At 34.6% G+C, this 22,993-nt stretch overlaps 1 protein-coding gene across 2 annotated transcripts in view; it reads right to left on the reverse strand.

Moving 5' to 3' along the window:
• Positions 1-5,268: 5,268 nt before the first annotated feature.
• LOC132485131 (cadherin-10) overlaps positions 5,269-22,993 on the reverse strand; it is a 118,564-nt gene continuing 100,839 nt past the window's right edge. The window contains exons 8-11 of one of the 2 annotated variants that reach the window (XM_060091608.1): positions 17,527-17,648; positions 12,019-12,127; positions 8,583-8,834; positions 5,269-5,753 (exon numbers count right to left, since the gene is read on the reverse strand). In XM_060091608.1, coding sequence (XP_059947591.1) covers positions 5,269-5,753; positions 8,583-8,834; positions 12,019-12,127; positions 17,527-17,648 — 968 coding nt within the window. Of the gene's footprint in view, positions 5,760-8,582; positions 8,835-12,018; positions 12,128-17,526; positions 17,649-22,993 lie in introns of both variants that reach the window. The other variant, XM_060091607.1, reaches the window with a different exon arrangement.

A 22,993-nucleotide genomic window follows, 5' to 3' on the forward strand; every position in this document is an offset into this window, starting at 1 on the left:
AAAGTACAATATTTATGAATTCTTCCAATACGTGTTTGTTGAATACCTAAACAGATAGACATGATTCTGTATTGGACATCACGATGAAAAAACACAAAATCCATGCTCTCATGAATTTGACATTCTATTTGAGGGAGAGTGAAAATAATCATAGTAAACAAGTAAGTCATATAACATGTTAAAACTGTGGTAGTGTTAGGGAGAAAACAAATGCAATGTAAGAGCAGTGGGTCAGTCTAGGGAAATTCTATAAGTAAGGTGGACAGTGTGGATCTCAATTAAAGTAGCATTTTATAAAGAACTTATAAAATAACATTTTATAAAGAAATAAGGACATGGCTGGAGATAGAAGGAATGCTCAGTATAAACACATGACGTCAGAGGGGAACAGCAGAGGGTAAGAAGCTGGAGCAGAGTAAATGGGAGAAGAGGTCAAACGGTTCTAGTCAGGCCTTCAGGATATTATAAGGAGTTTGCCTTCTACTCTTGAGTAAAATGAGGAAGGAGTGGAGTTTAGAACCAGGGAGCAATCAAATGGGAAATTTGTTTTGAAAATATTTCTTTGACCTCAGTGCTGATGGTAGAGTATGAGTGGGGCAAGGTGCAAGAGAAGGGCCAGTTAGGAAGTTAATTGCTCCTAACAATGGAGAAAACAGGTGTTGATGGTTTGAGTTGGGTAATGGAAATGGTGAGAAGAGGTGGGATTCTGTGTATTTTTTATTTATTTATTTATTATTATTATCATTATTATTTTGCGGTACACGTGCCTCTCACTGTTGTGGCCTTTCGCGTTGCGGAGCACAGGCTCCGGACGTGCAGGCTTAGTGGCCATGGCTCACGGGCCCAGCCGCTCTGTGGCATGTAGGATCCTCCAGGACCAGGGCACGAACCCGTGTCCCCTGCATGGGCAGGCGGACTCTCAACCACTGCACCACAAGGGAAGCCCTTCTGTGTATGTTTTAAAGATGAAATGAATCCAATTGCTTGCATGGGGGATTTGCTAGAAGTAGTATGGTCACAACAGTTAAAACGTCTTGGTGTTGGGCTTCCCTGGTGGCACAGTCATTGAGAATCTGCCTGCTAATGCAGGGGACACGGGTCCGAGCCCTGGTCTGGGAGGATCCCACATGCCATGGAGCAACTAGGCCCGTGAGCCTCAACTACTGAGCCTGCACATCTGGAGCCTGTGCTCTGCAACAAGAGAGGCCGCGATAGTGAGAGGCCCGCACACTGCGATGAAGAGTGGCCCCCACTTGCCACAACTAGAGAAAGCCCTCGCACAGAAACAAAGACCCAACACAGCAAAAATAAATAAATTCATAAACTCCTACCCCCAACATCTTCTTAAAAAAAAAAAAAAAAGTCTTGGTATTGAGCAAAACGTTGGAGTAAAAAAGGAAAGACTTGGCTCTCTCCTGCACTCTCAGCAAAAGTAACTAGATGCTTCTATCTTACACTATTTTCAACTTATAGGATGTCCAAGCGGGAGCCCTGTACCTCTCTCTGTGGGTGAAACCTTCACTCTTTCAGACCAATGGGAATGTCCAGCAGCGAGGTGCAAAAGGACACCAACAGTCTACTTTATTTCAAGCTTGCTAACAGAGGGCATTTCTAATAGATCTGTAGTAGATTTTTAGTAGGTCTGGAGGGGTAGCATGTGAGTCAGGGAGGTTCCCTTCACAGCCACCAGCAGCTGCAGCTTACCTAGTCCTGCAGCGCTGCCCAGGGGTACCCACCCGTGTGCAAGGCCACTGGACAGGGAGTGCAGCACAGGGTCAGCACTGCCAGCAGGGAGGGGAGTGCAGCTGGTGAAGGCTTGGTGAAGCCATTATATATAGATACTTAGGTAGATGTGTTGATAAATGAACCCAAATATGTAGATATCCCTAAGTCTCAATTCTACATCTTAAGTTTATTTATTTTAGAGTATCCTAAACATCGAATTACTCATAGTTTATGTCTGGAACTCCTGCAGTTGTGTGACAGTATCTACTTAACATATACAGAGAAACCTCAGTCTATAATGACTTTGTCATTATATAAACGTTCTTTGATATTTCATTGAAAATAGAACCAATGAAAATTGATTAACTTAATCACCATTTCTAATGACCGAAGGTCTATAAATCATTTTATTTCCCTTATCTGAATATTTAAAACATAAAAAAAGGGACTTCCCTGGTGGTGCAGTGGTTGAGAATCTGCCTGCCGATGCAAGGGACACGGGTTCATGCCCCGGTCCTGGAGTATCCTACATGCCACGGAGCGGCTGGGCCCATGAGCCATGGCCTCTGAGCCTGCGCATCCAGAGCCTGTGCTTTGCAACGGGAGAGGCCACAACATTGAGAGGCCCGTGTACCGCAAAAAAAAAAAAATAATAAAATAAAAAAGATTGGCAGAATAATTTCTTTTCACTGTACTTTAAAAAGTTAGTACAAGTTAGGTATTTTGTTACAAATTCTGAGAGTTTTGGTAATTATTTTGCCTTTTTTCCCCCCATTGTCACTAATAAATTACATACATATATAAAAATTATACATGATTTATTATTACATCTCTAGGATCTAGAATATTCTTTGATTTTTATAACTGCTCAAAATAATTGATGAATGAACGAATACATGGATGCATAAATGAAAAGTCCATTGTTGTCTGATAAAATTAACATGTTATTGAGTGACATTTTTCCCCACTCCACATATAAAAAAAATTGTGGACATAGAATAATCTATATATTGGGCCTGCTTTTGGGAGAGCATGATGTAAGTAACTTACAGTCTGAGCAGGTCCTTATAGGTGTATTTTTAATTTCAGGATCTCCAAAAAATTAATTATATAACATATCACCTTCATTATCAAAAAAATATTAGGATATCTGATACCCAGGACTGTTTCAGTACTCTGAAAAATGATTTCTGTACAATATAGATTTTATATTGCCAAAGAAGCCTGCTAATCAATCTCCTTAAAGAGAATTTTTGGAAACCTGATTTGAATAATGTAAAAGCTCACTGATTCTTTATATATATAAAAATTGGATGACAAAATAAATGGTAGAGCAAGTTAATGTCAGTCTAAAATTATCTGAATGAGGATAATTAAAAATATTTAAATAAGAATTCCAATTACTGACATCTAATATTAATAAAAATAACTAATGCTGTAAATTTTTTAACTAATTTTTATTCAAATGAATATTATAGTTTGAATCATAACTAATGTGAAATGCTCATGAGATATACCTTCTTTTATGTTTTCCATTTGTTGCTGATTTTATTTGAATAAATAAACCTAGCATACTGAGGGTGTTCTTAACCTTTTGGGTGGGTGCATGGGTTCTTGGAATATAGGAAGTTGACCAAGTTAGGTTTTACTGTGGTCTGATGTGTCAGCCTTGTAACGTGACTGTAATTTTAATTAGATCACATGGGTTGTTTTTCTTTCATGACTAGATTACTATGCAAACTTAAATGTCTGTGGTCAGAGGGCTATGTGTCTTGCAGCCTGGAAGCTGGGGAAAGAAACATTCAAGAAGATTGAAATAATTAATTCTGCATTAAGGATACGTCCATATTGCCCTCTGACTCACTCCAAAAGCATATCATTTTCACTAACTGGAAAGCACACAAATCTTTGGTATTGTTTACGATAAACTCAGCAGGGAATGTGACTTCCTAGTATAGGCCCAACAAAGTGCTCCATTTATGAATAAATCATGTTTGGATCTTGAGAAAAGAGACATCAGTTAGTGGCAGTTGGCTTCCCTGAATCTCAGGAACTCTGGATAATTAACTGCCAGTACTTTTTTATTCCTTTCTATTGAATCATTCATTGACAGAAAAACAGACTTTGTTACGAATATGTAATATGTAATGCATTTTGAGAAACTTTACATAATTACATTGCTGTATCTTAATGGAATATTCAGCATTATTACTGCCATTACTAGGCATTTCAAAGTCACCGTGGGAGGTAAGCATATTTTCCATTAAAAGATTATTTCAGGGGCTTCCCTGGTGGCGCAGTGGTTGAGAATCTGCCTGCCAATGCAGGGGACACGGGTTCGAGCCCTGGTCTGGGAAGATCCCACATGCCGCAGAGCAACTAGGCCTGTGAGCCACAACTACTGAGCCTGCGTGTCTGGAGCCTGTGCTCCGCAACAAGAGAGGCCACGATAGTGAGAGGCCCGCGCACCGCGATGAAGAGGGGCCCCCGCTTGCCGCAACTAGAGAAAGCCCTCGCACGGAAACGAAGACCCAACACAGCCAAAAATAAATAAAGTAATTAATTTAAAAAAAAAAGATTATTTCAGTATGAAATCTGTCTGAACTATTATTGCCCATAAACCCGAATAGCACAAATGTCATACAAAAAAGGAAAACGTTTTATTCTTTCAGATATTATTTTAGTGAATAAAGACAAAATGAAATTACTGCATTGCTGGTGTTTGGGGATATTTAGCATAAAGCTGGTCGTGTTTTACATTTGCTTATATGGTAAATTTTTAGGTGATCTGTAAATGACTATCACTTTTAATGTGAAGAGTTTTTCACATATCACAGCATAGCAAGACTCATTGGAAAAATAATTCTTCCCTAAATCATATTAAATTGGTTAGAGCTCTCAATAGTGATGATAATGATTTTGTGTTCTTACCTGTAGTCAGTAGAATTTTGTACCAAGATATTTAGTCTGTGGAGAAACTTTTTCTCCCTAGGGAAAAAAGAAGCTAGAGACAAGGTAGTTGTAAAAACTGGTTTATTTTTTTAGAAAATAAATACAAAAATATAAATATAAAACATTAGCAGATAGAATCTGATGAAATGAAATTGCACAAACGTTTGTATACCAGGTTGCATATCACACCTACTAACACCACATGTACATTTTTTTTTAATTTAACATACAGAACAGGATATACCTTAAAATTTTTCTTCACCTTTAAGAAACGGAAGCGGCTTGTTTGTGAGGCTGCTTAAGGGAGAACTATCCTGTTCATGTTTCTGAAATTATCTTTTATTTCCTAAGAAGGACAACACTGAATTTCCATAGCTTTGGCTCTTGGAAGTGATTAAATAAAATGTCGTATATATTCCATGAGACATCCTACAGGGAAGAATTAATGTAATTAATGAACAAATTAAAAAGGAAATGGGAAAAAAATTGTGCTGAGTGGCAGGAAAATTTTCCTGAATATCAAATATTGTGAAGTGGAGATGGTGTCGGTAAAGTTACTTCCTCTTGCTTGATCAGAACATATATCCTAGGTTAAGAGTCTTTGTCACTTTCCCCGCCACCGTACATTTCCGCCAGCTTATTAAACCGAGGCCCCCATTCTCGGAGGTAATCGTAGTTTTGGTCTCCGTCAGTGGTACCTGATTCTAAAGAACTCAGAGATTCCGCGATGGAATCGTTTCCTTCGTAGGCATATGTTGCAAGTGAGTCGTAGGGCGGTGCAGTGGGATCCAGATCGTGCTCTTTTAGCCTTTCATTAATGAAATCCCGGACATCCGTGTTATCCGGAGCTGTCGGAGTCCTCCGTGGGATAAATAAAGTTTCCGGAATAATATCTCGCCGCAGCTTTTTTTCCTCAATAGCTGCAGGATTCCTCAGGGTGCCGATATCAAAGGCCTGGGTGTCCTCCTCTCCGCCACCTTCATCGTTATAGCTCACAATGTTGTCTCTGATATCTTCTTTAGACAAGATCAGAGGCTCTTTTTTCCGCTGTCTTTTCAGAGCGGCAAACAGTACTACTATAACTTGAAAAAAGAAAAAAAGATGCCTTAGAGGTCCATCTGAAACACATATTAATAAATAATGAGTGGAAGTACTATAAACGAGTTTGTTATTTAGGTTTTCTGGAACTGGTTAGAATTTAGGGTTAATTTTGTATTTCCATAATTTTTTTTTTTCAGGGCTTGTGGGGAGGGGGAGGCGTGAGAGGAGAGGGGAGTGTTGAAGGATTTAGCCAGGATGGTTAGAGTTTAAGAACAGTGATTCTAATTTACTTTTAAAACAATGTGAAAGTTTTTTTTCAAATACAGTGACTTGTGTTATCTATTTTTCTAAGAACTGTTTAAAGATAGTTCCTGATTGTACAGACATTATTTATACTTTGCACTAAATAATGACATAAGATGTTGTTTAAAAAATAGACACAAATCAAATTCAGCTTCAAATAAAACAATGAAGAAGGAAAAAATACGCCCATATTTTTACATCCTTATGCAATATTAAAAAGGCAACTTTCTTCACAAGATATGGAGTATCCATATCTGTTAAATAGCTTTGCAGAAGGATTTACATATTTTTCTTCCTTACATTGTTACTAGAAGGCCTTAATTACTGGGAAAAAAAAGATCACATTATTTAGACATTATTAGTTTAGAAATATATGAGGTTTTCCATGGGAATATATATCACTCATGACATTAAAATAAAATTGCTGGATCACATGATGGCAAAGAGTTAATTCAAATTACTACATTGAATTAACTACAAAAATTATGTATGAATTTCAGCTATATGTATCTTAATGAGTATAGATCCACAAGTAGAAATGTGTGTCATTCAGACAGGACATTTCCCTACTTCCATGGGAAGGTATCAGTAATAATAATAATATACTTATTATTTTAGTAATCATAATAATGGTAATAGCATAAAATATAGGAGAAAGCTAAAATCATTTTCCCTCTGGTTGTATTAGTTTCCCACCCTCATTCTTAATCCCCAAACATTTTGGTCATAATCCTTTAAAAATGATGATTTAGAGAAACAGTTGTGAATTCAGTTAGATGAGGAAAGGAAGGGAAAATATCTTACCAGGTATATGTATGAAGAAATATCTATATTTATTTAGCCTCATTAGAACAAACATTTAAAGGATATGGGATTTATTACTGGTCTTGACTGAATGAGTCCCCTAAAAATTCATATGCTAAAGCCTAAATAAATTCCCACAGTGATGGTGTGTAGAAGTGGAGTCTTGGGGAAGTAATTAGGTCATGGAGGTGGAACCCTCATGAATGGGATTAGTGCTCTCTTGACGTGACACAGGAGAGATGATTGCTTTCTGCCCCTTGAGGATACAAGAGAAGACAGCCGTCTGTGAAATAGGAAGTATGCCCTCGCCAAACATGAAATCCACCAGTACCTTGATCTTGGACTTCCCTTTCTCCAGACTGAGAAATAAATTTCTGTGGTTTAAGCTACCATTCTATGATATTTTGTTATAGCAGCCTGAATGAAGGCAATTATGTTATTATGTAAAGTGGTATTAAGTTACGTTTTCTGTTTTATTAACTTAGAACTGTAAGAGTTCTTGCCCTCAAGCTTGTGTGAGAGGGCAGACAAGGGACTTTTTTTTACCCGAGTCCCCTGCATCGGCAGGCGGACTCTCAACCACTGCGCCACCAGGGAAGCCCGGGACTTTTATTAATGCAACAAAACAGAAAGTTTTGGTCCATTGACAACTGTTCTTGACCTTCAAAGTGATTAAAAAATAAATAGGCCACCACCAAGAGAAAGAAAATGTTTATTCAAGTTTTTGAGAAAATGTGACCTTTTCTTTTGGCTAAATTCATGATTTGTGCACACACATAAACTTGTGATATAACGATTTTAAACCTCAGATTGTTTATGATCAGCTGAAGGATCTTAACCAGTAAAAAATGTTCTAATAATGAGGATAATGAAACTTATTAAGATTGGCTTCAAAATCCCAGTTCATTTCACTGCTTCTTGAAATGTCAGATACAGTGTTTTTTGATTAGAGTCACAAGAATATTCACAATAGTTTTAAGATAATGCAACTAGAGAGTAAACAATCTGATTTTTAACTCAAAAGCAGTTGAAAGGCAATTTGTTCTGGGTTATAAAATCAAGGATTGTTGTTTTAGTGACATGTGAACGAGGTAAAGGGCTATGTTAACATTATATAAGTGAAGAGGTAAGATAGTGAGGCCATTGTCCAGCTGTAATAAGACCCAAAAACAGCGGAAATAAACTTTAGATTTACTGAAAAACTACTTATAAAGACTGAGGGCCTTAGCTTAGCCACTCGGAAATTGCGTAACCTTGGAAAACATTTAGAACATCTCTAACTTTCAGTTTCATTATTTAAAGAGGGAAGGTAGTGACTCTATCTGATCAGATAAAATCTTTTAATGTAAACAACATTCCGCTGTTAATTGATGTCTGTCTTAAATTGGGAGGTTAGTTTTAGGGGAAGTATTTTATTTTTTTTTTAGATTTTTTTTTTATTAGTTTCTGCTTTATAACAAAGTGAATCAGTTATACATATACATCTGTTCCCATATCCCTTCCCTCTTGTGTCTCCCTCCCTCCCACCCTCCCTATCCCACCTCTCCAGGCGGTCACAAAGCACGGAGCTGATCTCTCTGTGCTATGTGGCTGCTTCCCACTATCTATCTACCTTACGTTTGGTAGTGTATATATGTCCATGCCTCTCTCTGGCTTTGTCACAGCTTACCCTTCCCCCTCCCCATATTTTAATAGTAACTTTTTCACTTACAAACACAGTGAAGTAAGCCATCTAGGAAATAATCACGTTTTCTTACCCAGCAGAATAATGATGCAGAGGAGAATGGCGATCAAGGCCCCTGTGCTGAGGCCGGCGGGAAGGAGCAAGGCCTCAGCGCTGCAGGACTGCATGTTGCCTTGGCTGTCACATGCGCACACTCTGATGGTGAGTGTGCCAGTGCTGCTCTGAATCGGGTAATCGTTGTCCGATATCACCACAGGCAAGAGATAGGTGCTTACTTCATGTCTACTGAATCCATTTTTCCTGGTTAAAATTCTGGCGGTATTATCTAAAATAAATTTTAACATATTACAAATGGCTTTTGGGACAATACATTTGCCTCATTCTGATCAAGGTGGTTTGACACAAAAATAAAGAGTTGTTTGTGTAAAATACAAAATTGATATCAATTTCCCTATCAAATATATACAAGGCAATTCAAATATAGATAAGATAAAGAAGACAGTTGGAAGAATCTAATACCATTATTACTTATTAGATTTTTAACTAATTTTCAGATGTTTTCAAAATGGTGAATTTTTATAAGTGAATCATTTATCAAGACTATAGATATGGTAGCATATTGTTTATCAGAGTTTTCAAAAAAACATAAATATTATGCATACCAAAGAAAAAATTATAGTAAATGTTTTTTATTTACAAATGTATATGTGTGCACATACACAAAACACACATTAATCCTATATTCATGAAGAAAAATATGATTGGGTAAGTTTTAACTATAGTTGTACTTTTAAAATCAATTACGCATTCAAAAACCTTCAAGAGTCCCTATGTATAAAGAACAGTCAGCAAGTTACTTAATATTTTTGAACTTTGATTTCTACCCATTAAAATGAACACAGGGTGTAACTCAAAGTATTGGTGGAAGACACTAATGTGGAGTGCCTAACAGACACACAGAAAGAAGTAGGAACTTAATCAAGGCTAGCATCCTACTACCTAGTATATTGCTACTGATATTCCTTTATCCAATAACTTGCCCAGTATCCTTAAATGAGGGTTGTGCATCTATATAATAATATTGAAAAATAAAATCAATATATATTTGGTTGATAATTTCCTATTCTGTTTGTCCAATGTGCTGGGTCTTATTTAGCCAATCCCATAAAGCTGCTTGAAATGCCAATGTAGGGAAGGGAGTGAGATAGGCAATTGCTAAATAAAACCAACAGGATAGCAAAATTTTTTAAAAAAGAAAAGAAAGTGACAATCTTTTTGCAGGTATAGTGTTTGAACATAAAGTAATCATTTCCTAAATTTTAGCAAGAAGTTAAATCTTAGTATATCAGTTAACTACCGCATACTCTAGGAAAGTAAATTAGCAAAATAGAAGATGTACCTAAGCAAATTTAAAAAATAAAATGTAATCCTGATAATTTTGCAATTCTGACTTTTCTTCCAAGAAGTATTAGGATACAATTCTTCCTTTCTCAAACCTTCACTAAAACAAACATTTACATGCATATGGGTATTTTCAGAATCTTCTTGCCTTACACTTTTTTAACTTTTCAAAAATTTCTAAATCTTAATTTTGCCTGCAATAGCTTTGAGACATTGAAGAGCCAAAAGAAGTTTTACCCTAAACTAACAATTCTGCTTGAATCATCTTATTAAATATTCAGAAAGTCATCATATAATAATGTTTTTGACTGTAAGTTAGTGAAAAATGAGGCATATTTAATAATGTGATACCAACTGTGGTATCACAGAAGCAGGAAACATATTTTAAGAAAGATGTAGAATTAAAGATTTTTAAGATGAACATATAGACAAATGCAAAGGTATTTTATCAAGAAGGTCAACTTTAAGGTGATGTCTATGTTATTGGAATTTCTTTCAAAATTCACCCAATAACAGAAAATAGTGAATTTATGCAAGATTAGATCAAATATTCCATCAGACTTTACTGGTATTCTATTTAGTGTATGTTCAGGTTTGTATTCATATGGCTTCAGTCCTTGCTTTGAGTAACTTATGTAGGATCAGGAACTCTCCCCAGTATAGGAAATTGCTACTGTTTTTCAAAAATTAATTAAGATTAGCCTTGAGTTGTTTTCCCAGTAACTGTGAAGTGCTGTGATAAGATAGTACTATTTCAAGTCTCTATTACTTTTTAAAATTGAGAGGTGGCTTGTTGAGATCTGGGGCTCAGTTTAACAAGAACAAAAAACAAATTAAAATAAAATTAGAAAGTTGTACAATACAATACAATATTGTCAGCTCAGTACTAAGAATTTAAACATAGAGTGTCTAAATTCTATGTTTAGGTTACAAGATTCAGCGAATTAAAATGATGGGTCCTTTTCTGATATTCAGATATTACATCTGATATTGTGCATTTTGTATTTTATTTGCCAATTCTACATTAATATTTCCAATCACAATTATTTTAGGTGTCCAGAGGGACAGAAAATATAGACATTTCAGAAGCTCAGATTTAGTAAACAGATGTTACCAACCGATGCCTCCCTTCAGCTGATTTGTGCAAAGATCCTACTATACCAAATATCTCAATTAGTAGTTGCTCAGTGTAAAGCTATCCATTATCTTAAACTGCTTTCTGACATTCTGAAAGCCACCTAGATACACTATAGCAACCTGGCTCTGCCAGTGTACATACATAGTTAGGAAGGTATTGTAAATATGCCAATGTAGTTATTAGATTTATTTTAAGAATAATTATATCTATAGTAGCTCTAAAACAAGTATGCCTTTTTACCAAAAACTACCTTATATAATTAGTTTTAACATAAATTTGTTGAAGAGAGAAAACTCTGATTACATACTTTTGTTTAGCCTAGAATAATTACCATACATATTTTCCAAAGAATAAAGCTGTTTGACTTTTTGAAAATAGTGACCCATTTTTGTATTTTTCCTCAAAAATATGTTTCTGCTATTTTTGAGAATGCAAGAAATATGTTTAGTATTTTTGATCACAGAGACATTATAAGACTCATATGTTACACAGAAGAATAGTGCATCTTGCCATTGAAACTGTTTTTGCACCCAATCCCCTCATAGGCTAATGTGGCTACTTTTATTTTTTCTTTGTCTCTTCTATGCCTTTTTGGCTTTGGTGAATCTGCTACTGCTAAATCTCACTGAAGTTTACACAAGAGTCTCATTGAGCCATTCATTTCTCTGTGTGTCCTACTATTTTGTTATAGGAACTGATTATTCCGGCCTTTCTAATGTTTGCAAGATTCAGTCTTTGCATTAGAACTCATATAGAGTCTTCTTTCACATATTTTATAATCTTAAAATTCAAGAAAGTAACCACTGTTAAGTAAGAAATTACCATAATAGCTCATTAAAAATATAATGAAACCAAAATTTTGTAACACAGATCTATAAATGAATATATCATCTATATGGTAATTGTTACTTCGGGGAAAATTTCTTGTTAATGCCACCTTAAATCATAATGAACACATTCTAAAATTTACCTTCATTGTCTTGTACTGTGAAGTTTGGATTGACAGCTGCTAAACTGAAGAAAAATTTTTGTCCACCTAAAGGATCATCTTTGTCTACTGCACTTATAGTCTGTATTAGCTGCAGAAGAGAGAAAAATGCATATTTATCAAACTTCCATGGGTAGAATCTGCTTTATAATATGTATTTTTTTAATATCCAATTTTGTCTAACATTTTTTTAAGGACAATTGATCTTCTTCCTTGTGCATGTACCTTTGTTTGAGTTATTCCATCTTTTTATTATTACTTAGATTTAAACAAAGTTTCTCTCTCTCCCTCCCACTCTGTTTCTGTCTCTGTTTCTCTCTCTTATTTCCCTTAAACACTATTTATTATTTTAATTTAATTAAATAATTAAATTATTTATAATAATTATTTATAATAATTTAATTATTTTAATTAAAATAATAAATAGTCATTAATTTAATACTAAATTAATTAAATTTAATTATAATTAAACTAATAAAGAGTATCATTGTATTCTTTACAGTTTTATTAAATACAGCATTTGAAATAAGTAGGTAGTTCATGTATATTTAAACATTTATCTAGAAGATAAATGTATCTAATGTAGGAAAATTTAGAAAATTATTGTGATTAGGGCTTTCCTCTTCATTAAAAGTAAAGTGAAAACTATTCAAAGAATGTAGAGATTTTATAGACAATTACATATAACTTTATAAAGGAAAGACAAACATTACAGTATTATCTACTTTAACAGTAACTGTTCACTTCATTTTCACGGTCAACAGAATTATTTATTTTTAAATTCAACATATACATATAATACTATAAGGACTGGTTATTTTAAAAGAGTCAACTCTGATTTATTTTAGGGTAAGAGAATATAGGTAGTTATCTAGTAACAAAGTAGAAAATTTAACACCTTATACTATAAACAGATGACTGCTTTGAACATATTATACAATTAATTAATATTATACAAATATATATGTAACAGATAGCTATGTATTTTTGGCATATATATCCATTTTGTCCTTAACTTATTTATACAATACCATTTTATGCATTTTTGCATATTTTAATTTTGCAAGAAGGTTTCAGAAGTTGTTAAGTATGTGTTTCAATGCCTAGATAAATGGTTAAATTTATGTTTAACTGAAAAGAATATACTTTTTACTGCATTAACTCAACTTAATATTGTCTGGATATTTGATGTAAATATTTGTCACTGATGTTTTATTAATTTAGAAAGGATTTTTAAATTTAAAACACTAGGTAAAATAATTAGAAAAAATTAAGGAAATATTTTACGTATTCCATATTAAATTATTTTTCTTTTAAAGTGTTCTATAAAAATTAAAATGTGGGGCTTCCCTGGTGGAGCAATAGTTGAGAGTCCGCCTGCCGATGCAAGGGACATGGGTTCGTGCACCAGTCTAGGAAGACCCCACATGCCGTGGAGCGGCTGGACCCGTGAGCCATGGCCACTGAGCCTGCGCGTCCGGAGCCTGTGTTCTGCAACGGGAGAGGCCACAAGAGTGAGAGGCCCGCGTACCGCAAAAAAAAAAAAAAAAAAAAAAAAAAAAAATTAAAATGCGGTAAAGTTGAGATACTCCCTAATCATTTATTTCAAAATGATTCAAGAAATATAGTTGCACCAAACAAAGATAAATGCTTATCGTATACAAGAAATGTAATTGGACCAAACAAAGATAAATGTTTATCATCTAGAAATAAGTAGCAAAATAATCATTTAAAACTTTAAATAATTTAAAATATATATTTAAAAATCTAACATTATGAAAATTTAGTGGTTATTTAAGATTAATTATAAATAAGAATTTATGGCTAATGGCTTATCCATTCAATCAAAAACCAAAAGGTGGTACATATATAAAGGAATTCAAGAGAAAAATGTTAAAATAATTTTAACTAATACCCTTTAAGATGTATCTATCCAGTTACAAATATATTTCTTGACTGACTCATTTGTGGAGCAGTGTAAAAGATTTTATTTTCAAATAGTGATTTATAGAAATAAGTTGAAGAGAAAAAAATGGCATAAATGAAATAACATATCAAGAAAGATAGTAGACTAATAGAAATTCTTATGTTTATATATATCAATATTAATATATTAACTCTCACATACAGATGCATAAAAATTATAGAAATGTAAAAGTAGAGCTAATGGTCTTTTAAAATAAAAACTACAATGTCTCATAATAAATTTACATTTGTAACTGTGATTACAATTCCAGTTCATTTTTATGGACCAAATAACACAGTTCGGAGAATGAAATGGCCACATCTTTACATATAACTATAAGAAATTATAAAGGTTTACATAAAAATTCTCAACTAAGATGTATTTTTTAATAAAAGACAGTAGCACTGTATATGGTTACAATGCTTCAGCGATTTGCTGATGTATCTTCATCAAATGTTATAAAGGAAATAAGTAAAAATCATTTAACAATGCAGACAAAATACAATGACATGCTGCAAATCAATATCATCTCACAACATACTTTTATGACCAGAAGACTTCTCTATGCAGATGGAGACGCTTACTTCCTTTACAAGATAGATTATTTTTTTTTCTTTGAGATATAACTTGTCTTCTAGCATCCAACTTCCTCATATTCAGCGTTTACCTTTTAATATAGTATTCCTTTGCACTTCCAGTCATACATTAAAAAGTCACATTTTATTTCGGTATTTGTACCATAAAGAGTTGCAACAGAAATCAGAAGATGGCAACAAGAAGGAGGTAAAACTATTTCTCCTGTCTCTCCCTGTAAGACCTCACTATTTTGACTAGAGACAAATTCATTTTGACCCACTGCCAATAAAAGAAGTTGCCACAGTTAGGAAAAAAAAAAAAAAAAAGGTGATGTCTAGTATCCATTTTGAGCATATGAAAACGACAAGTCATTTATATTTTATCTCCTTAGCAATTATATAATTGGTTTGCATGTTCACTGAGCTATTCTAAAATAATCTTAAATGAACTTGAAGGGTGTTTCAAGGATCATAAGATAATGGAGTGTGGGATGACAAATGGATTTTAAGATGTTTAGTTAGAAAACTGGTCACTGAGTTTTAACATTTTAGTTTTTTCGGTGAAAAGACTAGTCGTTTCCATTGATACGAAAATTCCCTTTGCTCTGGTGAAAAAACAGCACCCTTTTTAGTTGTTAGGGAAGTAACTAAACACTGTTCTATGGAAAATATGTAATAGGATTTTGGGGGTTGATAAGGGCCTGGAGCCTAGATACTATCAATGGGTAAATGTAAGCAGCCTCTCTCCCTGGAGAGGCTCCCTGGGAAATCTCTTGTGAGACTGAAATGTTATTGCCCTCTCACAGAAATTAAAAATTATTAAAATATATTTTATTGACTAAATGAGTAAAACCTGTGTGAGGGAAAATGGAAGAAAAGAGAAATAGCCAGTCCTCTTTCCCAAGATCTTTCCTTTCCTTTCCCAAGGTCCCCTAACTCTGTCTGAGATGGAAAAGATGGGAGTCTAGTCGCCTATTTCAATCATAAGACAGGACTACAACACTTGTAAATTGCATCCCTTTCCCGGGGGAAAATCTTCTACCCCTAGGCCAGGGAATAGGCAAGAAAGGAGGAGAGGGTAGCAGTTAGCTTTATTTCTGTCTCATTGAGTCCACACACCAGATGAATCAGAATTAAGTTCTATGTTGTTCTAAGTGCTGCTCTTAAAGAGCACTTAATTCAGAGGAGTACTGGGTCGACTAAACTAATCTATAAATAATTAAAGCACACTCAGAAGTTCCAAAAAGCTCCTACTTCCCCGGAAGGAGCTAAGACAGACCTAACAAATTAATTACAAGAAAGGCTCAGTGAAGAAGGACTTTATCAAATAACTATTTTGATTTTGCCTGCTAGGATGTCATACCCTAGAATTCCATCAGTGAGTATATTACAGTTCAGTTCAAGCAATAATTTTTCAGCATATGAGACCAAAAAGACATCTAACAAACGAGTCTTATTAAAAATAACTACTATGGGAGGATTTTGCACATGCAGCCAATTAGACAAAAATTATTAATCATGTTCTTCTTGTCAAATTTGTCAAAATAGACTACTTTTTTATTAAAATCAACTTTGATTTGATTATTTTCCCTCAATATACCAACTTGTTTTTAAAAGTTCAAAAACTATGAAATTACTGAGCCAGATATAGGTTAAAAGAAAAAAGGCATAAGAACAATAAACAAACACAATCCCTTATTTTGTGTGTTTTGAATGCATTTGGGAATGAGTATTTATAATGACTCAAATGCTCTGAAAAGATATCTCTTGAAAATCAAAGAGAATAACCATAGAGCGAGCAATGTATGCAGCAGTTGCAAAGTGGGTAATTCATCTCCTAGAGAAAAGGCTTCAACTCATATCATGCTGAGCCTGCCAAGCAGAGGACTATTTGGAATTGTATTTTTAGGGCACACTGTTTCATTAAGAAGTAGATTGGAAGCAGCTTAGTCCTTTAAATATTCCAAATTAAACATTTCCATAACACTTTCAAATAAAAAAAAATGAATCCAATTGCAGCAATTTTACCATTTCAAACAATAGACAGGCTATTGAATTCCTGTTAGAATCTTCTGAAGGAAAAATTTGAGTTATTTCACAATCTAATTTGCATAAAAATGGACCAATGACATTGATGTTTATAAAAAGCATCAAATGATGTCAAAACGCAATACAGTTTCGCGATGGCTTTTCTTTCTTTAATAAGACGCATTTGATTCCCAATTATTATTTATAACATGCAGCTTCCTTCTGTGAATATGGCATTCAAACCAATTAAGAGCATCTCTTTCAGCCGTACAGGCTGGGGCTCTTCAAACAACAAAATGAGTCCACTGAGGAAAAGACTTAAAAGAGTTATAAACAAATCTGGTATAGGAAGAATGTTTTAAAGGACGAAAACGAAGTCATTAAGCACTTTATGTGTTGCTACGATATTGAAATGCAAGTATAAGTCTTAAGAGTGAACTCTGCGGCCCTGCTTCAAAATCGTATTTGCATACATTGGAGTATTGATGGAATGTTTTGATGATCCCAAGTATTTGTCTCTGTTTTCCCCAACTTTCATTTCCCATCTTGTGAGCTGTTACCAATATTTATCTAATGGTACAGCAGGATTTATTTTTCCTTTTGTTCATTTATTTTTGTTTTTGAAAGTTTAAGAAGTTATTTCTTCTTACACTTTAACTTTTGTGGCTACAGTAAAATCTCATATTTACATTAGAACTTTACGAAGGACATATGAAATGTGTTACACTATTATTTAAAACATTTTTAACCCTAAAAACTTCAGCCTTTGTTTTTGTTTTTTGTTTGCTTTTAATCATACTACTGGGACTTTATATAAGTGATTTTATCTCTGTTGACTCATTCTTCTCAAGATTGGGAAAAGGAAATACTTACCGTCCCTGTTAAAATCTTCCTACACTTTAAAATCCTATGGGTGCTTACCTGTCCTGGTCTGGCATTTTCACATACAAAAGTGTCATAGAACACAGCAAATTGTGGGGCATTGTCATTAACATCCAAAATTCTCACAAAAACAGCCACCCGAGTCATCTCTTTGGGATTGTCTAGAAAAAGGAAAGGAAAAAATCTGTTTAGGAAGACACATTGTACACCAGATTTAATTTATATAAGCCTCTTGTGGATATTAAGTGCTCCCATACAAATAAGCATCACCTTCATTCTACTAACGTAATGAGCAAATGCAATAAAGAAAATTACTGCAGAGCCTAATTAAGTAGTCATGAATTCAGTTATTAATGGGCTCAAGAGTACTATTAATATTTTGAAAAATCTTTTAAAAGCGCAATCCAGTATAATTGAGTTCATATTATACTTATGTCCTTATTCTCCAAATACATAAAATAAGAACAAATATTTATTAAATCTTTATTATATGTCATTATATTTCTTAATTCATACCATTTTTTTTTGGATGAAGAGTGGTTTTAAATAAATTAGTAACTTGCCCTAGGTCATCTACGTGGTAGTTGTTATATTACAACCTACCCTTCTGACTACTTTTATCACTAAAATGTATTCCAAAAGCTACTCTCATCCCTCCTTCTGGAAATTTTAATACATAGCTACTAATTTTACAAATTGGATGGAAATTTACAATGAAATACAAGATTTTAAATGTTTCATTAATGCAATTGTTACTGGTACCATTTCAACAATCCAGGCTCAATTTTGTATAACAAAATTAGTTCAATAGTAACATGTAGTGTAATAATCATGATTTTTTTTTTTTGGCTAAAATCAAGGGCATCAAAGTTTTCACATAAAAATATGCATTTAAAAATGTTTTGATTTGTAAATGGAATTTTAAAATATATCTTAGCCTTGGGTAACAACCGCATATTAGTCATAATTGCATTATCTCCACCAAGAACTTTTCTAGGCACTTGCACTGATATCTGAGGTGTTTGGGGATCTTAAATTCAGGTTTATATTCATCAGCCTTTTTGATGTCAAAATATCAGTCTCTGGATATAGTTCAACTTCTTTGTGAACTTCGGTAAAGTCAAGCTCAAGATCAATATAAAAGGAGAAAGGAGATAATTCGCTAAAAATAAAGCAAAAAAATATATAGCAGATAAGCTGAGGGACAGTAGCCATCTTACTAAATGGCCTCTGCCAACTTCAATTATGAATAATATGATTTACCCTTGTGAAATTTATCTGATTTTCTAATTTTATCTAAATAATTTTCAGATACAGGGGTTAAAAAATATTGTCAGGTACAAACAGGGAGTATATCACTACTCAAAAGAATTTATTTCTCCTCGCTTCTCTCCATGTAATTGTAATGTTACTAAAATAATTAAATCAGCATTTTAAAAAAACAACATGTAAGAACTGATTACTTGGCAGGGGCGTTTACAAGGCTGAGTAGTATGAAGCAAGGCAGACCCTTCCATCTGAAGTGTATTTGCCTTACTTTACTCTTTTCAAGGGAAACTTTAAAGTGCATCTCCTCTTTAACACTCGTGTTTAGTCTTCCTTCAGTCTTCTCAACCTATATGTGTTCAGTTCTCAGGTTCTGATTTCATATTTGCTAATCGATTGCTGCATATTATTCACTTCTTAGTATGTCAGGTGGTTAGAGTTTAGATTCTGGAATCAAACAGAGTTGACCTGATTCCCAGGTCTACCACTTATTCATTGTGTGACTTTGGCCAGTTTACATTCTGTCTCTAATGTCTCAGTTGACTCAAAATGAATCAAAATAGAACTTCTGATCTTATACAGTTATTTGAATAATTAGGTGAACTAATGCATGAAAACTTCTTATTGAAGTATCAGTTTGTTGGTATACACACAAAACCAATACATGTTGACTTGTTATTAAGATCATCTTTATTATCATTGTCATATCTTCCTTTATTGAAATTTATTTATCTATTATTTATTTTTGTCTGCGTTGGGTCTTTGTTGCTGTGTGCAGTTTTTCTCTAGTTGCAGCGAGCAGGGGCTACTCTTCGTTGTGGTGTGTGGGTTTCTCATTGCGGTGGTTTGTCTTTGTTGTTTAGCACGGGCTCTAGGTGTGCGGGCTTCAGTAGTTGTGGCATGTGGGCTCAGTAGTTGTAGTTCACAGGCTCTAGAGCTCAGGCTCAGTAGTTGTGGCATATGGGCTTAGTTGCTCCGAGGCATGTGGGATCTTCCTGGACCAGGGCTCAAACCTGTGTCCCGTGCATTGGCAGGGAGATTCTTAACCACTGCACCAACAAGGAAGTACCACTGTCATATCTTATTTCCTTACATTACTTAAAAGCTTCAGCTATCTTTCTCCACGCAAAGCATCTACACAATAAAAATGTGTTAACTAGCTTTCCTGCAATTCATGTGGGTCTCAAGAGGAGTACATTTGGGAAAAAGTGAGGAAAGGAGAAAAAAATGAGAAAAATGATATTCTGCTATTTTCCTACCTCCCTCACTCCTAAACAACTTGCTAAAACCCAGAGGCACAGTGTTCACCTCCAAATGAATCCTCAACTACCCTAAGTTACTTGATGCTATGGGGATAAGTGGGAAGGTATGATTCTTCTGTATTTTCTAGATGTGCTCTTTAATCTACTTTTATAGTTAGTGGACATAAGCTAAATGTTTTCCTTCAATACAAAGTCTTGACATAAAAATAACTCTTTTGTTGTTAACAATTCAGTTTCTAACTGTGCCACAGAAGCCAAGAAAGACAGAAAACTTTCACACCTAAAAAACTGCATTGTCAGTCCCTTCCCTAACACAATATGGAGATTCTCCAGCCTCTTTACACATAACTCAAGGCTCTTCAAATCAAAAGCTAAATCCACAGGGATAAACACTCTTTGTAAAGCATCAGGCCTGGAGTCACCTATTCAAAAAACAGTGCTTACACTAATCTTTTTACTGGCAGATGCGGCTGCTTATGTATAAATAAAAATATAAAGCCTTCCAAGGAAGCATCATACTGAATAGGAACTGGCATATATTTACCACCTGAGACTCTTGGTCATCCAGCAAACTCTACTGTAGTGAGAATGTGTGAGCAACAAAGGATCTTAAAATGTATGTCCTAAGGTAAAACCATGCCATGTATTCACAGGCTTTTCCATACCTCCAGGAAGAAGAAAGTATAAATCGTTATCTAGAAATCCCAGGCTTTAGAAAGAGGTATGTTTTCTACCTACTTAGGGCAAGGATTTCTATTAATGAGGAAGTGGGTATAGAAAATGGAGTCCTTCAGTCATAAACTTTGCTCTACTGTTGTCACAATATATTGCAATGCTTATAATTTAATTTTCAGATGTGGTTATAGGAACTCATTGGTTTCTACAACAAAGTGTTTTGCAATCCCTGATTGTGACCTTAATTTTATATTCTCCACATGGGATTTAAAAATAATTTTTAAAGAAGAAAAAGAGAAGTTATTCCTTGGTATAGAGCATTAAATGATTACCTGGAGTAATACTTGCCATACGATGGGATACACTGATATGAATATAGAATTAAACTGTTAGAGGCAGAGCCTGGGAACATTAGTAAGAAGTACATTTCTAGGCCATTTTGCACTGCTCTGGTCTTGGTGTATGGCACGCTTACCACAAACCCAGTGTTTAAAATATAGTGAAAACAATTCCTTACATGCTGTTTCCCTCTCACCCTCATTCCACTTGATAATCGGAACAGTATGATGGGCCCCTGACTATGGCTTGGCAGGTAGGCATTTCCAGCAGTTACTCCATAGACTGATTTTATTTAAGGGCAGAAAGTAGGTTTAATACTTAAAAAGAAGAATATAATTGACTTAGCTTTTTACAGAATTGTCATTACTTCAACTAGCTTCAGAAGTTAAATTTCTCAAAGTATCTGAAATGGAAATTGCAATTCCTAGCTCATTAGGCTTGGATAAGGAGCTTGAATCGAGCAGAGAGCACAAACAATCATGATTCTGTAATAATCAGACTGGATCCTGTCGGGCACATCTAAACAATGTGATACGGCTACAGATAGAGAAATAAAACTTTCCTTAAGAAAAACTAAAAAATTCTTCGTTCACCCTGAGAGACACAGCTATTTATATCTCATTATGGAAAAACTGGATTGTTTGGATGGTGGGGTTAATCTATATTTCAGAGGCAGATTTAGGAAAAAGTTAAATCTAGTACTTTCTCTTGAGGCATTAAGTTCATTGCTGAAGATCAGTCTAGCCCGGTTCCACCCACCCTTATTTAAGGCTCTGCTGTTGCCATCTTTTTTTTTTTTTTTAAACATCTTTATTGGAGTATAATTGCTTTACAATGGTGTGATAGTTTCTGCTTTATAACAAACTGAATCAGCTATACGTATACATATATCCCCATATCTCCTCCCTCTTGCGTCTCCCTCCCATCCTCCCTATCCCACCCCTCTAGGTGGTCACAAAGCACCAAGCTGATCTCCCTGTGCTATGCGGCTGCTTCCCACTAGCTATCTATTTTAGTGTATATAAGTCCATGCCACTCTCTCAGGTCGTCCCAGTTTACCCTTCCCCCTCCCCGTGTCCTCAAGTCCATTCTCTATGTCTGCGTCTTTATTCCTGTCCTGCCCCTAGGTTCTTCAGACCCTTTTTTTTTTTTTTTTTTTTTTTTAGATTCCATATATATATGTTAGCATACGGTATTTGTTTTTCTCTTTCTGACTTCTTTCTGTATGACAGACTGTAGGTCCATCCACCTCATTACAAATAGTGCAATTTTGTTTCTTTTTGTGGCTGAGCAACATTCAATTGTATTTATGTGTCACATCTTCTTTATCCATTCTTCTGTCAATGGACACTTAGGTTGCTTCTATGTCCTGGCTACTGTAAATAGTGCTGCAATGAACATTGTGGTACATGTCTCTTTTTGAATTATGGTTTTCTCAGGGTATATGCCCAGTAGTGGAATTGCTGGGTCGTATGGTAGTTCTATTTTTAGTTTTTTAAAGAAACTCCATACTGTTCTCCATAGTGGCTGCATCAATTTACATTCCCACCAACAGTGTAAGAGGATTCCCTTTTCTCCACACCCTCTCCAGCTTTTGTTGTTTGTAGGTTTTTTGATGATGGCCATTCTGACTGGTGTGAGATGATACCTCATTATAGTTTTGATTTGCATTTCTCTAATGATTAGTGATGTTGAGCATCCTTTCATGTGCTTATTGGCAATCTGTATATTTTCTTTGGAGAAATATCTATTTAGGTCTTCTACCCATTTTTGGATTGGGTTGGTTGTTTTTCTGATATTAAGCTGCATGAGCTGCTTATAAATTTAGAGATTAATCTTTTGTCGGTTGCTTCATTTGCAAATAATTTTCTCCCATTCTGAGGGTAGCCATATTTATGTTCTCCTTTGCTGTGCAAAAGCTTTTAGTTTCATTAGGTCCCATTTGTTTATTTTTGTTTTTATTT

The sequence above is a fragment of the Mesoplodon densirostris genome, chromosome 3 (assembly GCF_025265405.1).
Source record: "Mesoplodon densirostris isolate mMesDen1 chromosome 3, mMesDen1 primary haplotype, whole genome shotgun sequence".
NCBI lineage: Eukaryota > Metazoa > Chordata > Mammalia > Artiodactyla > Ziphiidae > Mesoplodon > Mesoplodon densirostris.